At 42.4% G+C, this 14346-nt stretch overlaps 1 protein-coding gene and 1 pseudogene across 1 annotated transcript; both read right to left on the bottom strand.

Moving 5' to 3' along the window:
• Positions 1-2505: 2505 nt before the first annotated feature.
• On the bottom strand, positions 2506-6010 carry LOC127489845 (ADP-ribosylation factor-like protein 4A; annotated as a pseudogene).
• A 3138-nt stretch (positions 6011-9148) lies between these two features.
• On the bottom strand, positions 9149-10315 carry LOC100008854 (tumor protein, translationally-controlled 1). Its single transcript, NM_001082129.2, is given in 1 exon segment — positions 9149-10315. A coding segment is annotated over 1 exon segment (519 nt). The 5' UTR covers positions 10200-10315; the 3' UTR covers positions 9149-9680.
• Positions 10316-14346: the final 4031 nt, after the last annotated feature.

Below are 14346 nucleotides of genomic sequence, written 5' to 3'. Positions count from 1 at the left end.
TCCTTTCTCACAAGTGTTCCACCCTCCACTGCCCTCATCAGACATCAGACCAATGGAGCCACATGGTCTCCAACTGTGGACCTCCCAAACAGAGCCTAAATAAACCTGCATCCTTCACAGCTTCTCTCAGGTGTTTTAGTTGTAGTAATGAAAACCTAGCACACAGATGTTCATGAAAGAATAAAGAAAGAAATGAGATAATTACAGATTGTGAATATTGCTATAAAGAAAATTAGCAGGGTGATGCCTAAGAGAGTATTGTATGCTACAGAATGAATATTATTTGAACTCCTCTGAGATTCCTGATTGATTTCAACCCCCATTGTGAGATATTAAGTGGTAGGACATTGAAAAGGTGGTTAGGGCTCTGATTAACATATCCATGTGGTGAATAGATTTAATGGGTCAGTGTGCCATCCCTTAGTGGGTCTCTGTTCTAAAAGCCAGTTTGGCTATGTCTCTCTTACACTCTCTGTCTTTTGCCATGTGTTGTTCTGTATGCCTCCTCAGGACTCTGCCAGCAAGAATGTCATCACTAGATGCAACCCCACAACACTGGGCCAGAACCAAGAGCCAAAAGAAGCCTCTTTTCTCCATACCTTCTCCAGCAGGTGGTATTGTTTCATTAGTGACAGAAAAGGGGCTGAGACACTGGGACCAGGGCCTGCACTAGAGAAAGTCTTAAGAAGAGCAACTGAAATGTCAGAATTGGGGTTAGACTTAAGGATAAGACTGTGCTAGACACCCAAATAGCCATGGGAAAGAATTCCAGGGGAAGGGCAGAGCTCCTGAAAGGGGAAAGGACCTCCCTCCCTCCCTCCCTTCTTTCATTCCTTCCTTCCTTCTTTCCTTCCTTTCTCTCTCTTTCTCTCTCTCTCCCTCTCTTTCCTGTTCTCTTTCTTTCTTTTTTTTTTTTAGTTTATTGGTAATTAGCGTTTGTGTTTCTATACATATAAACATTGTAAGTGACCATGACTAGTGTGTAGGCACATTTAACATATGAAAGTCTCGCAGGAAGCTACTTTATTTTGTATGTGACAAGAATCAAGGTACCAAAACTCAGTTATGCCACTAAAAACAAAACAAAAAACAACAACAACAACAAAACCCACACAATCCAACCAACTTAGCTAACAAAGTGCATTTCTTTTGGTGATTTTTCCAAGTAGCTGTTGTCTTTACAAATAGCAAATACGCCTATCTGCTAATATATATCATAGGAATTCGCTGTAGGTAAGAATTAAAGGTCTTTCTATCTGGTGGTTTAGTTATTTGTTTTTCATTACAATGTAAACAGTACCAGTGAATTTTCATAGAACAGCTTTTCTATTTTGCCCTCATTTCCTGTCATCATAATTCTTATCTGCAGTGACACCATTCTTCCTTCCTATAATCAAGACTGGAAAGCCCATGCAACACCATTCAGCTTGAAAACAAAACATTAAAACTCATGATACATATAGGGTATCTTTTATGTTTTCATTGCACAATGCATTAGGTGTTGTTTATAATGCTTTTGCTCCTCCAAAATACAAAAATATATGAAAAATCTTATCTGCTTTCAGCCAGCTAATATTAATAAAACAAGTGTCTTCTAACTGGAATTGTTTAGAGACCATGTATTGTAACTACAAACTTTGGCTGAGTTCATCAATTGATTTCTTCATAAACCCCTATGTGTTCCCAACCATGTGCAATTTTCATTAGTCTACATACCCATATTTATTACATGAGAGTCAATAATTTTAGGTTCTTCAAGTGAAAGTGCTTCTGACAACAAACAATTTTCTATAATGGCCCTACATCCCCAAAATGTTGTTTTAAACCTGTATAAAAAGATCCATAGCTATTTCTAAAGCGACTACACAGCAAAACAAGTTTAGTTAGGAAAATTAATTCTTGCACTGGAATATCTACTTGTTTATTAAAGTTAGGTCAACTTAATGTAATCTAGAATTAAGATATAGGATGAGATTCTAGAAAATATCAAAATATCATTTGGCCAAAACTTTGAAAAAGCAAATCCTTCCTTCTCATTCCTTACATCAAAAAAGGACTGATTGCGCCAATGTGACCAATATAACCATGGGTTTATTCATCTACTTTAACATTTCCATTCATTTGCTTTTCATCTTAACATACACAGCCTTGAATGCAATTTCCTTGCAAAGACTTTTCCCAAAAGGATATGAGCACAAAACACTAAGCACAAAAACTTTCTAACTTTGGGTCAATTTCCACAACTATTTTCTGGTCAGTTTACTATCCTTACTTAGCTTCCCCAAACGGTAGTACCAAAAGATTTGTGGGGAAGGGAGAAAGAGACCACTTTGCATTTATTCTTCTTCCACAAGGCAACGGAGTTGGACATCTGATTGTTCAACAAAACAGAGCCTTAAATAGCAAGCAGGAGGGCAGACAGGCAAACCAGGTTGTAGAATACTTCCATTTGTCAAAATCAGCCTGCAGAAATCTACTCCATATAGATATAAAAGGTACTGGGATTCATCTTTCCCTTTTCTGTTGTCACAACATTTTTCCCCTTTTAATTATCATATCATGCAGTTTCTCAAGTCCTTCCTTCAGTCCACCTCCTATGATTGCACAGGTAGGCGGCAAATGCAGTAGAGTTGATGAGCTCAATTCATCTGTTGCTAACAATTTCTCAATTTCGGAGAGAGACAGTGAGTTCTTTAGGTCTTGTTTGCTGGCAACTATAAGTATAGGGACTCCTTGATTTTCTGATATCCTTGTTATTTTATGAAGTTCAGTTTTTACTTCTTCCATCCTTTCAACATCAACTGAGTCTACAACAAACACAATGCCATCTGTGTGTCTCGTATAAGACTTCACAGTGGCCTAATTTTCTCCTGTCCACCTATATCCCAGAAGTGAAAAGTGACTATTGTAGAATTTCCCAAGGTTACCTTAATTCTCTCAGTGTTGAATCCCTTGGTAGGTGCAGTATTTACAAATGCACTGAACTGAAGTCTGCATAAGACAGTTGTCTTTCCTGCACAGTTCAAACCTGGAATAATGATGTGGAAGGACTGAAATGAAGGCAGGCCTCTCTATGTGTCTCTCCTCTCTCTCTCTAATAAGTAAGTAAATCTTTATTTAAAAAGAGAGCCATTGGGGTGGCCTGGTGTGCGGCACCCACCCAGCATCCCAGAAAACCGGGTCAGTCCCTCCGCCAGTGCTGCTGTCCCCAGCGTCTCTGGTGCCGACAACCACCATCAGTGGGCCTTTCAAGTGACTGGGCAGACTCAGTCTTGTGGTTGATGCACCAGGAGGAGAAATTTTAAAGCCTTAAGAAGAGAGCATTTCAATCTGGGACAATTACTTGGAGTGGAAATGGGGAATGGACTATCAGACCAGACTTCTATCCTGTTCATCCTGCCTTCACTCCCCAAATGGCCCCAAGAGTGGGGGGTTGGGGAGAGCAGGCCAAAGCCAGGAGCCAGCTTCTTCCAGCTTTCCCACGTGATGCAGGGGCCCAAGTACCTGGGTCATCTCCTGCTGCTTTCCCAGGCACATTAGCAATGAGTTGGATCAAAAGTAGAGCAGCCGGCCAGTGCCGCGGCTCACTAGGCTAATCCTCTGCCTTGCGGCGCCAGCACACTGGGTTCTAGTCCCGGTCGGGGTGCCGGATTCTGTCCTGGTTGCCCCTCTTCCAGGCCAGCTCTCTGCTGTGGCCCAGGTGTGCAGTGGAGGATGGCCCAAGTGCTTGGGCCCTGCACCCTCATGGGAGACCAGGATAAGCACCTGGCTCCTGCTATCAGATCAGCGCGGTGTGCCGGCCGCAGCACGCCGGCCGTGGCGGCCATTGGAGGGTGAACCAACGGCAAAAGGAAGACCTTTCTCTCTGTCTCTCTCTCTCACTGTCCACTCTGCTTGTCAAAAAAAAAAAAAAAAAAATAGAGCAGCCAGGACTCGAACCAATGTCCATATGGGATGCTGGCACTAAGCCACAACACTGGCCAGCTTGATTGCTGCCTTCCTTCTTCCCTCTTTCTTTCCTTCCTTCCTTTCTTCCTCCTCTCTCTCTCTCTCTCTCTCTCTCTCTCTCTCTCTCTCTCTCCTCTAGATTCATTCATTTGAAAGGCAGAGCAACACAGAGAGTGGGAGAGATAGAGGTTTTCTATCCACTGTTTGATTCCTTAAATGGCCCCAACAGTTAGGCCTGGGCCAGACCAAAGACAGGAGCTAGGAACTCCATCCTGGTCTCCAACTTGAGTGACAGGGACCCTTCTTCCACTTCCTTCTCAGGTGCATTAACAGGAAGTTCTGAAGTTGAGTAGTAGGGACTCCAACCAGCACTCAACGTGGGGTGCTGGAGTCACAAGTAGTGGCTTATCCCGTTCTGCCACAACATGGCCCAAGACAAGGGACTTTCAGTTATTCAATAGATAATTGCTACACAAAGTGTAAATAAGTGAAATGACTAGGAACAAAGAAGTTTTGGACCAGATGGCTTTTGCTCAGTCACTTGCCTAGGAAAAATCTTGGTCAGCACTCAGTATCTTGAACACGTTCTTAAACTATAGCGTAGCACAGATGACACCAGTAATTCACCTTAGCTTCTGTAGCCCACACCTTTTTTGATATAGCTTGCTTTTGGAAAATCATATGAGATTGGTTAGAGCCCCTTTCCACTGGTAGTAGAAGATCAGAACCAGAAGAAGCTTATAGGGCTCCTAGGTAGAAAAGTATCTTGTATTTTTCCTAATCTTCTCTGGTTCACAGTCTCCAGTTTTGCAGTAGACCTGCAGGATATGACTCATTTAGCAATTTAAGAATTCCCATCCTTTTCTTCAATGAGTTGCTTCCAATGAAGACCATCAAGCACACTCACAGGTATGAGCTGAAACATTACTGAGGATGAGAGGTAACAGAAAGAAGTCCATACCTTAGCTTTGGGGCAGGTGATCTGTTGAATATTGAAAATCCTCTTTCTATAGAATCCTATAGGCACTTTCATAAGCTCAGATTCTGGGTTTCTTTATTGTTTCTTTTTCTCATCTTTCCTTTTAAAAATTTAAAAATTTTTGATTGACAAAAAAGAGTTATATATATTTATGGGAAATAGTGTGATGTTTTGAACTTGTCTGCATTGTGGAATGATTCAGTCAACCTAATCATCACCTCACCTACTGATTCTCATTGTTTTTTTTTTTGGGGGGGGGGGTGAAGACATTTAAAGCCTACTGTCTTAGCAATTTTCATATATGAGGAGTTTTCAGAAAGTTCATAGAAAGTGTGTGTTATGAAAAAAGTGTGGATCTCAAAAATTATTTATGCCAAAATAAACTTTAATTTCATTTTTTTCATGAACTGTTTTGAAGTATACATGTGTATAGTACATTGTTATTTTTAAATTTAAAAAATTTGTAAGAGAAAGAGAGAACTCCTATCCACTGGTTCACTACCCAAATAACTTTATAGTCTATGCCAGGCTGGGGCCAGAGGCAGGAGCCAGCGACTCCATCCATGTCTCTACATGGGTGGCAGAAGCCCAAGGACTTGAGCTGTCATCGCTGCTTCCCTGAGTCTGCTTTGGCAGGAAGTAGAGTCAGGAGACAGAGCTGGGACCTGAATCCAGGCATTCCAGTGTGAGATGTGGTGTCTTAGCTGCTAGGTTAAATGCCTGCTTCCATATATGGTTATTAACCATGGTTACCAAGCCAGGCTAAAATTTCAGGTAGACAGGAGGAATACATTTTAATGATATTCCACCCTTTTTACCACTTTTGGCACATCCAATAGAATGTTGCTTAGGTGTTACTAAAGTTGTCCACACAGACTCCACACATCAGTGACTGGCACTACTAGTCAGAACGGGTGGTTGCTGACTCAGAATACCTACCTGACTCAGACAGTTTCCACCCAGATCGGACAACATCTGCAGTTCTGAACACCACAGGCATTCTGCTGTCTTACTCAGGGCCTCTGACGGGGCTCTGAGTCGGCTGCCTGAAGGGAAGCTCCATAACCAATTTTCGTGCCCCATCAGCCACTGTAATTTTTTTCTAAAAGGCAAAGTAGTTCTTCAGATGGATTGATAATTGGAAAATTAGACTGAGCTCTGATCAGAAATTCAGCATGATCCATGATGAATCAGCCCTCACACCGCACACCTGGGATGGGGGTAGGTGTGTTCAGATACAGGACAGGCTGGCACTGTGGGCACAGAGCAGAGGCAAGAACTCCAGTGAAGAAAGACGTACTCCTGTGTGATGCATACAGCACAAAGATAGACGTTGTTGGCTTCCCAATGGTACTTACAGCTGACTCTGTAACCCTGGCTGATTCAGTGACCTGCTTGACTTTGGAGGAATTTTATAGACAGATCCCTGCTCCACCATGACCTTGCAGAAACCAAGTTGTTAGGATATTTCTGTGTTCTAACTAGAGGCAAGAATCTGCACTAAATGTATAGGTTTGCTGTCTTGCTCTTCATTTGCCCTTAAGAATTTTCACAATCAATGTGATCTGTAGTTTTCTTTTTTTCTGAAGGGACTCAGTAGATCACCTTCCCTCCTTAATATTGACTTATGTAAAGTCCAGTTTTAGCTGAGAGTGGCTTGTCATTGGTCTTTCCAAATGCAGCAAAACCACTGCTTTAAAAATGTAAGGGGTCCAAAATGAAAAGAATATAAATTATTCAATATCTTTTTTATCTTCAGAATATTCAGCAGTCCTCTTTCTTTAAACAAAGAACTGCCAAATCATTAGGATAGGGTATAATACTTTGTGTATAAATTTCTGATTCAGCTTTTACAGTTTTTAAAATTGTGATTTTTATCATGATTCCCCTCAAAGGTCACAAATTTTGGAAACTCTGGTACTTATTTTCTCATACATCTAAAAAAGCAATAATTTCTTAATCTATGTCTAAAAATTTAAACTATATTGAATATGGGTGGGTGTTTGGCTCAGTGGAACCAATTGGAATGCTTGCAGCTTCTGTCAGAATTCCTGATTCAAAACATGGATCTGCTTCTAATTTCAGGTATCTGATATTTTGTACTTTTCTGATAATTTATTTCTGATAATTTGTACATTATTTCTGATAACGTCTCAAGTACTTAGATCACTGCTACCCACATGGGTGTCCAGGATGCAGTTCTAGGTTCCTGGCTTCAAGAATGAACCAGCATATGGGAGATTCATTTTCTCTCTCTCTCTCCCTCTCTCTCAAATAAAATTGAAAATAAATTATATATATACACACACACATATAACAGTATAGAAACATAATAAAAAGTACTTTCAATCCTACTACCACTGTCTAGAATTATCTATTATGAATCCATTTCAAAGAGTTTGTGGAGGACTGGGCATTTGACAGTGCAATCATCCCATGTTGGATTACCTGGGTTCGTTACATACTCCTGACTCCAGTTTCCTGCTAATCCAGAAACTGGGAAGCAATGGTGATGGCTCAAGTGGTTGAGTTCCTGCCACTCATGTGGGATATGTAGGCTGAGTTCACAACTTCCAGGTTCTGGGAGTGAACCAGCAGATGGGAGCTCTGTCTCCCTCCATTGCTCTCTCCGTTGTCTGCCCCTCGATCAAAAAAGTTCCTAGAGGCCGGCGCAGTGGCTCACTAGGCTAATCCTCCGCCTTGCGGCGCCAGCACACCCGGTTCTAGTCCCGGTTGGGGCACCGGATTCTGTCCCGGTTGCCCCTCTTCCAGGCCAACTCTCTGCTGTGGCCAGGGAGTGCAGTGGAGGATGGCCCAAGTGCTTGGGCCCTGCACCCCATGGGAGACCAGGAGAAGCACCTGGCTCCTGCCATCGGATCAGCGCGGTGCGCTGGCCGCAGCGCGCCGGCCACAAGTGGACAGTGAGAGAGAGAAAGACAGAGAGAAAGGACCTCTCTGTCTTTCTCTCTCTCACTGTCCACTCTGCCTGTCCAAAAAAAAAAAAAGTTCATAGAAAAGTGGAATTAAAATGTTTATTTTTGTGTAAACATTTTTGAAACCAATGCATACCCATGTAAATATATTGATTACTTCTACCTAGTTTTTTTGTATCCAGATATATTAGTGAATATATAATATACTGAAAATATGTATATGTTTATGCCTAAACCAAATTTATGATGTTCTGAGTAGCTTATCTTATTTTTAAAAATTATTACTTTTAAAAAATTATTTGCGAGGGGGACACACACACACACACATACAGTTAGAGAGCTCCCATTTTCTGGTTCATTCCCAAATGTCCACAACAACCCAGACCAGGAGCAGAAGTTAGGAGCCAGGATCACAATATATTCCCACATAGATGGCAGAGATGCAACAACTGAGCCATTCCCTGGCCCCTTCCAGGATCTTCACTTGAAGGAAGCTGGAATTGAAAGCAGAGCTAAAGTCAAAGCCAGGAATTCCAATCTAGGATGTGGGCACTCCCAGTAGTTTCTTAGCTGCCATTGCAAACACGTGCTCATGAATAGTTTTAAATGATGCAGCGTTGTCTAACAATTGCCATTGAGTTTTCCTTAAAACATGGATTTTTAAAATCCATGAATAAAAACATGGATACACTGTACTTTATGTTACCATTCCATGCTGTTGCACATTACAAATAAATTATGATGAATATTTTTGTGTATAAATTTTCTATTCACCCTTGAAAGGATCACAGGGTCAAAGTGCATGAAATAGTGTTTTTAAAAAAGATATCTAATGCATATTTTCAAGCTTAAAACTGGAAGGAGTATGTCAGTTTCTGCCTTCAGGTGTACCAGAGTGTAATTTCATTGTATTCTCAGAGCCACTGAGTAATAAGATGCTGGAGAACAACTTTGCCATTGTGTTGGACAAAGCTATCTCTGATTGTTGTATTGATTATTTTTACCTTCTTATGTTTAATTGCCATATTGGCAGCTCCATAGGAAGTATTCTTTTTCCTTTCTCTTTTTTTAACCTTCAAATAATCATAGTATTTGTTGCTTGGGGAAACTGAGAAACACAAACGTGTGATAGTGTTATGTAAATATTAGGAATTATTGCTTTAATCATGATAAATTTTAGGTGCTAGTCAACTGCAAATGACATGCTCCTATTTTGTTGTCCTCCTGTTAGACCGATGCTCCTGGTGTCACATTACACTCCTTTTTTTTTTTTTTTTTTTTTTTTTTTCAACTCAATCAGTCTCTCTTTATTCTTTTGGTAATCTCTTCCAGAGTTAGCTACTTCCGTTGTAGGTGATGAAATGTGTTAAGGCTCCACTTCAAATGTTGGCACTGCTATGAGCATGGTTTTTCCCTTTACTGTAATTCAGAATTTAACTTTGGATTCTCAGTTTATATTCCAGTCCCAGCAGTTTTCACTGTAGAAGTTATCTGAAGACAGTCTTATACTTTCTAGTAGTTGTCTACAAACCAGGCTTTAGCTTCTCCAGGAACACACTACAGGATGGATTTAGCTTAAATGTACATTAAACTAATAGGCATTCTCTCAAATGAATTTAAATGCATTTTATTTTTAGACAACCTACATGACAATGTTTTTTGCCTTAAAAACAATGCCTCCACTTGAAGTAAATCATGGTCAAAATAAGTGAGGAGCTCAAGATAACATCAGTCCCACTTCCTGTAAATCCTGGTGTTGTGTGGATGACAAGCAGCAGCCAGTTACGATGAGCAGTGATAGATCCAAATTGCCAACTTTGTTAACATTTTTCCATCTCTAAACCATCCTTAAAGAAAATCATAAACGGGGTCACACCATCCTCACGGTAGTCCAGCAGAGCAACCATGCCATCTGGATTCATGTTTTCACCAATATAGAACTGGTAGTTTTTGAAATTAGCAAGGATGTGCTTGATTTGTTCTGCAGCCCCTGTCATAAAAGGTTTTACTCTCTCTGGTCTCTGTTCTTCAAGTTTGCCTTTGATTGATTTCATGTAATCTTTGATGTACTTCTTGTAGGCTTCTTTTGTGAAGCTGGTTTCCTGCAGGTGATGGTTCATGACAATATCAACACCAGTGATCACTGTGCTTTCGGTACCTTCGCCCTCCGGGCCTTCGGCGGAGGCATTCCCACCGATGAGCGAATCATCAATGTTACCCTCTGTCCTACTGACCATCTTCCCCTCCACCTCCAGGCACAGTCCGCCCGCGATCTCCCGGATCTTGTAGATGTCGGAGAACATCTCATCGTGGCTGATGAGGTCCCGGTAGATAATCATGATGGCGGCTGGTAGGAGACGACAGCGGCGGCGCTAGCTTGGCAGGAGCCCGGAGCTCAGAGCGAGCGCGGTGCAGCCGGAGCGGCCCTCGGGGGTAGGGGGGAGCGGGCGGAAAAGTCACATTACACTCCTTCAATGCTGCTGATTTCAACCACAGCACTGAAGGCCGGTCTGTAGAAGTTCAGACTCTTCACTCTCTACCAGGATCTTGCTGCAAGCTCTTGCCAGTGCCTCTCTGCATTCTACTCCAATGCCTTCTCCAGCACACACATCTCCCAGTTGGCTTGCATGGCGCAGCTCAAAGGTGCTGGGACAGGGGAGGGATAAATCCCCAGGGTATACCTCTCAAAATTTCCACTCTCCCATCTTTTGGGTGGATCATTCTGCTAGGCATTCCACTTAGACTTCTTAGAGGTTCTGGCAAAATCCCAGGCTTGTTGGCTGTAGCAGGGCTCAGAAAAGTGTGGTATACTGTTTCTCCTCCTTCTTCATCTGACTCTCTGTCCCTTGCTACTTTTTTCCCCCTTGCTTCTTTATCTGACTTTCTGCCTCTTAGACTCAGCTTCCAGCAAGATACACAGCAGACTCATAGAATGGCAGATGTCCTAAACAGCACTCTGGCCTCATAATCAGCCCTTAAGGCATGCGAATCTGGCTGAAAAGCCCATGAGAGTATTTCAGGCATGGAAAGCCAAGACACTCTGCAGAAAAAAAATGACCTAACTGAAAGATCTCCATGAGTGAGATCCCAGTGGAAAGAACAGGTCATCAAAGAAGGAGGTACCTTTCTCTGAAGGGAGAAGAGAACTTCCACTCTGACTACGACCTTGTCTAAATATGATCAGAGTCAGTGAACTCAAAAGGCTTCCATAGCCTTGGCAGCTCATGATAAGAGCCTAGGGTGATTACTGATGCCATAAACAAGAGTGTCAATTTGCTAAGTCAACAACAGGAGTCACTGTGCACTTACTCCTCATGTAGGATCTCTGTCCTTAATGTGCTGTACATTGTGATTTAATGCTATAACGAGTACTCAAACAGTATTTTTCACTTTGTGTTTCTATGTGGGTGCAAACTGTTGAAATCTTTACTTAATGTATGCTAAACTGATCTTCTGTATATAAAGAGAATCGAAAATGAATCTTGATGTGAATGGAAGGGGAGAGGTAGCAGGAAAGGGGAGGTTTGTGGGTGGGAGGGAAGTTATTGGGGGGGGGGAAGCCATTGTAATCCATAAACTGTACTTTGGAAATTTATATTCATTAAATAAACTAATTAAATTAACTAAGATATCATCTTTTTCTTTGACTGGCATATTTGATATCAGACAAAGTGTATTTTAATACAAACCTTTTTTTGGGGGCAAAAAATAGTATATGGTGATAAAAGGGTCATTACAAAGCAATGACACAAAAATCATAAACACATATACTTCTCCTAACAGAATACCACAATATGTGATGTTAAAACTTACAGAATTAAAGTAACATATGGACAATTCACAATCATATTAGCAGACTTTATGACACTGCTGCTATAGTCTGAATGTTCATGGACCTCCAAAACTCAGGTGTTAGTGTTGAAGTTTCTTTACTGATGAGATAGTATTAATAGGTGGGGCCCTTAGACATTGATTAAGTCATAAAGTTAGAACCCTTATCAGTTAGACTAGTCACTTCATGAAAGAAGTATGGCCGAGCTTTTTCACTTTCTGCTGTGTGAAGATATCATCCTTTTCCCTTCCTTCCCAAAGATGCTAAGTGCATCCCCTTCCCTTTGTAGAACACTCAGTTGCCTAAGTTAGCCATTGTGTATCAGTGCTGATCGAGTGCTGGGCAGCACTGTTGTGGGGGGATTTTGACCACCATAGAGCTACATTCTAGTGGAGGAGACAGAAGATAAGCTCGATAAATAAGTAGAATATTTGACTTTATAGGTTCTAAGGAGAAAAATGCAGGGGAGATGAGAAATAGGCTGGGGAAGAGGTGGATGCAAGTTCTGATTGTGTGGCCTGGCAAGCCCTAATTGAAAAGTTCTCATTTGGATAAAGATCTGAAGAAGGTGAGGGCATAGGCCATGCCAGTAACTATCTGTAGGAAAAAAAATGTTCCACCTGAGGAATTACCACATGCATGGTGGGCACAATCTTGGAGCGTTAGGAATGCTGAGCAGACCAGTGTGACTGAGCAAGGTGAGGAGGTGGGGGGAGAAAGAGACATGGTCAGAGAGGGAACAAGGTGCTAGCTGACACAGGGACTTGGATGTCTTTGTTATTTACAATGAGTTTGATGGGTGATGGCTGGAGAATTTTCAGCACAAGGATCTCAGCTTCAAAAAGATTGTTCTTGATAGCTGTACTGAGTAGACTTAGAAGGACAAGGTTGGAAGCAGATATCAGTAAGTTGTTGCAATAGTTCAGGAGAAATACAAAGGTGTCACTCCCCCACTCGTGGAGGAACAACACCGGACCCTGCGCTGTTCTCTTTCCTAGGCCCTTCCCGGGTTAGCTGCCAGTACCCCGCCTCCGCGGAGGGGTGGCACCCCTGCCGCTTCCCTTGCTTCCGCGGAGGAGCGGCACACCGCCGGCCGGCTCTCTCGGGGGCTGCTCAGATGTTCCTCCTGCATGTTGTCTCTCTCCTCCTTTACAGTCCTCTTCCACCAATCCCAACTCTGCTGGCGTTCTCTCCCCACGCGCTGAGCACGCTGCTCTCCTCCAATCAGGGGCAGGATCAGCTCCTGCAGCTTGTTAGTCGAATTGGTGAGGCAGCTGTGTAGAAGTTGTTTACTCTCTCTCAGTGCCATATGATGGGAGATCAGATGCATAGAATTAGTCTTAGCAGTTTCAGTAATTTAGTCTAGTCTCGGTAATCTCAGTATTTGTCCTCAGTATTTATTCGTCCACAGTCTTAGTACTTATTTGTCTCCCGGGCGACGGGCCCTGCCATGTTACGGGAGATGGGCCCTGCTCCCCACACAAAGGCAGCTTGTTCCTGAGTCTTAGCAGTGGAGGTGTTGAGAAGCGTTTGACTCTGAATATACACTGAAGCTGAAGTTGATGGAATTTGCTGATGGATGGGATGTGAGGTGTGACAGAGGTGAGGAGTCATGGACAATTCTGACACATCTGGGGGAGAAATTGGAAGAATTGGACTTGCCATTTGCTAAGCTGGAAAAGTGACAAGAAGGGAAGATTTGAGGGGATCTATCAAAGTTCAGTTTTCCACATAATAAATACAGGTTGCCTATTAATTACTCTCAAGGGGGGGGTTTCAAGTAAAGAATATGATTGCAGAGATGAGTTTGTTCTTAAATAAGAAACACAGTAAGAACAGGAGATGAAAATCAGAGAATCACTAGTATTTACATGATATTTTATTTATTTATTTATTTATTTATTGACAGGCAGAGTTAGACAGTGAGAGAGAGAGAAAGAGAGAAAGGTCTTCCTTTTCTGTTGGTTCACCCCCCGATGGCCGCTGTGGCCAGCACGCTGCACCTATCCAAAGCCAGGAGACAGGTGCTTCCTCCTGGTCTCCCATGCAGGTGTAGGGTCCAAGCACTTGGGCCATCCTCCACTGCACTCCTGGGCCACAGCGGGGAGCTGGACTGGAAGAGGAGCAACCAGGACAGAATCCGGTGCCCCGACCGGGACTAGAACCCGGGGTACCAGCGCCGCAGGTGGAGGATTAGCTTAGTGAGCAGTGGCGCCGGCCAACATGATATTTTAAATCTTGGAACTGGATGGAATTCCCCACAGAGTATGAGACTGACCATATATAGATACAAAAGAGGAGCGATATAAAGATAATAGATAAGCCTTCCAGGGTTGTTGTAACAAAATACCACAGACTGGTGGCTGAAACAACAAATATACATTTTCTCACAATTCTGAAGCTTGGAAGTCTGAGACCAAGGTGCCTGCCTTCTTCCTGTGGACATGGCCTTTCCTCTGTGTATGTATATACTTGATGCCTCTTTCTTTTCTGTAAGGAACACACATGCTATTGGATTAAGGCTCTCCATTATGACTTCATTTAACCTTTACTCCTTTATAGGACCTATTCCAAATACAGTCACATTCTAAGACAGCAGGGGGTAGGATGTCAACATACACATTTTAAGAGTACACAGTTCTTTCTATAACAGA

The sequence above is a fragment of the Oryctolagus cuniculus genome, chromosome 4, assembly GCF_051225735.1.
Source record: "Oryctolagus cuniculus isolate XC-2025 breed Fujian yellow rabbit chromosome 4, ASM5122573v1, whole genome shotgun sequence".
Lineage (NCBI taxonomy): Eukaryota > Metazoa > Chordata > Mammalia > Lagomorpha > Leporidae > Oryctolagus > Oryctolagus cuniculus.
The sequence above is the reverse complement of the archived record's forward strand: the minus strand, read 5'-3'. Positions and strand labels throughout refer to the sequence as shown.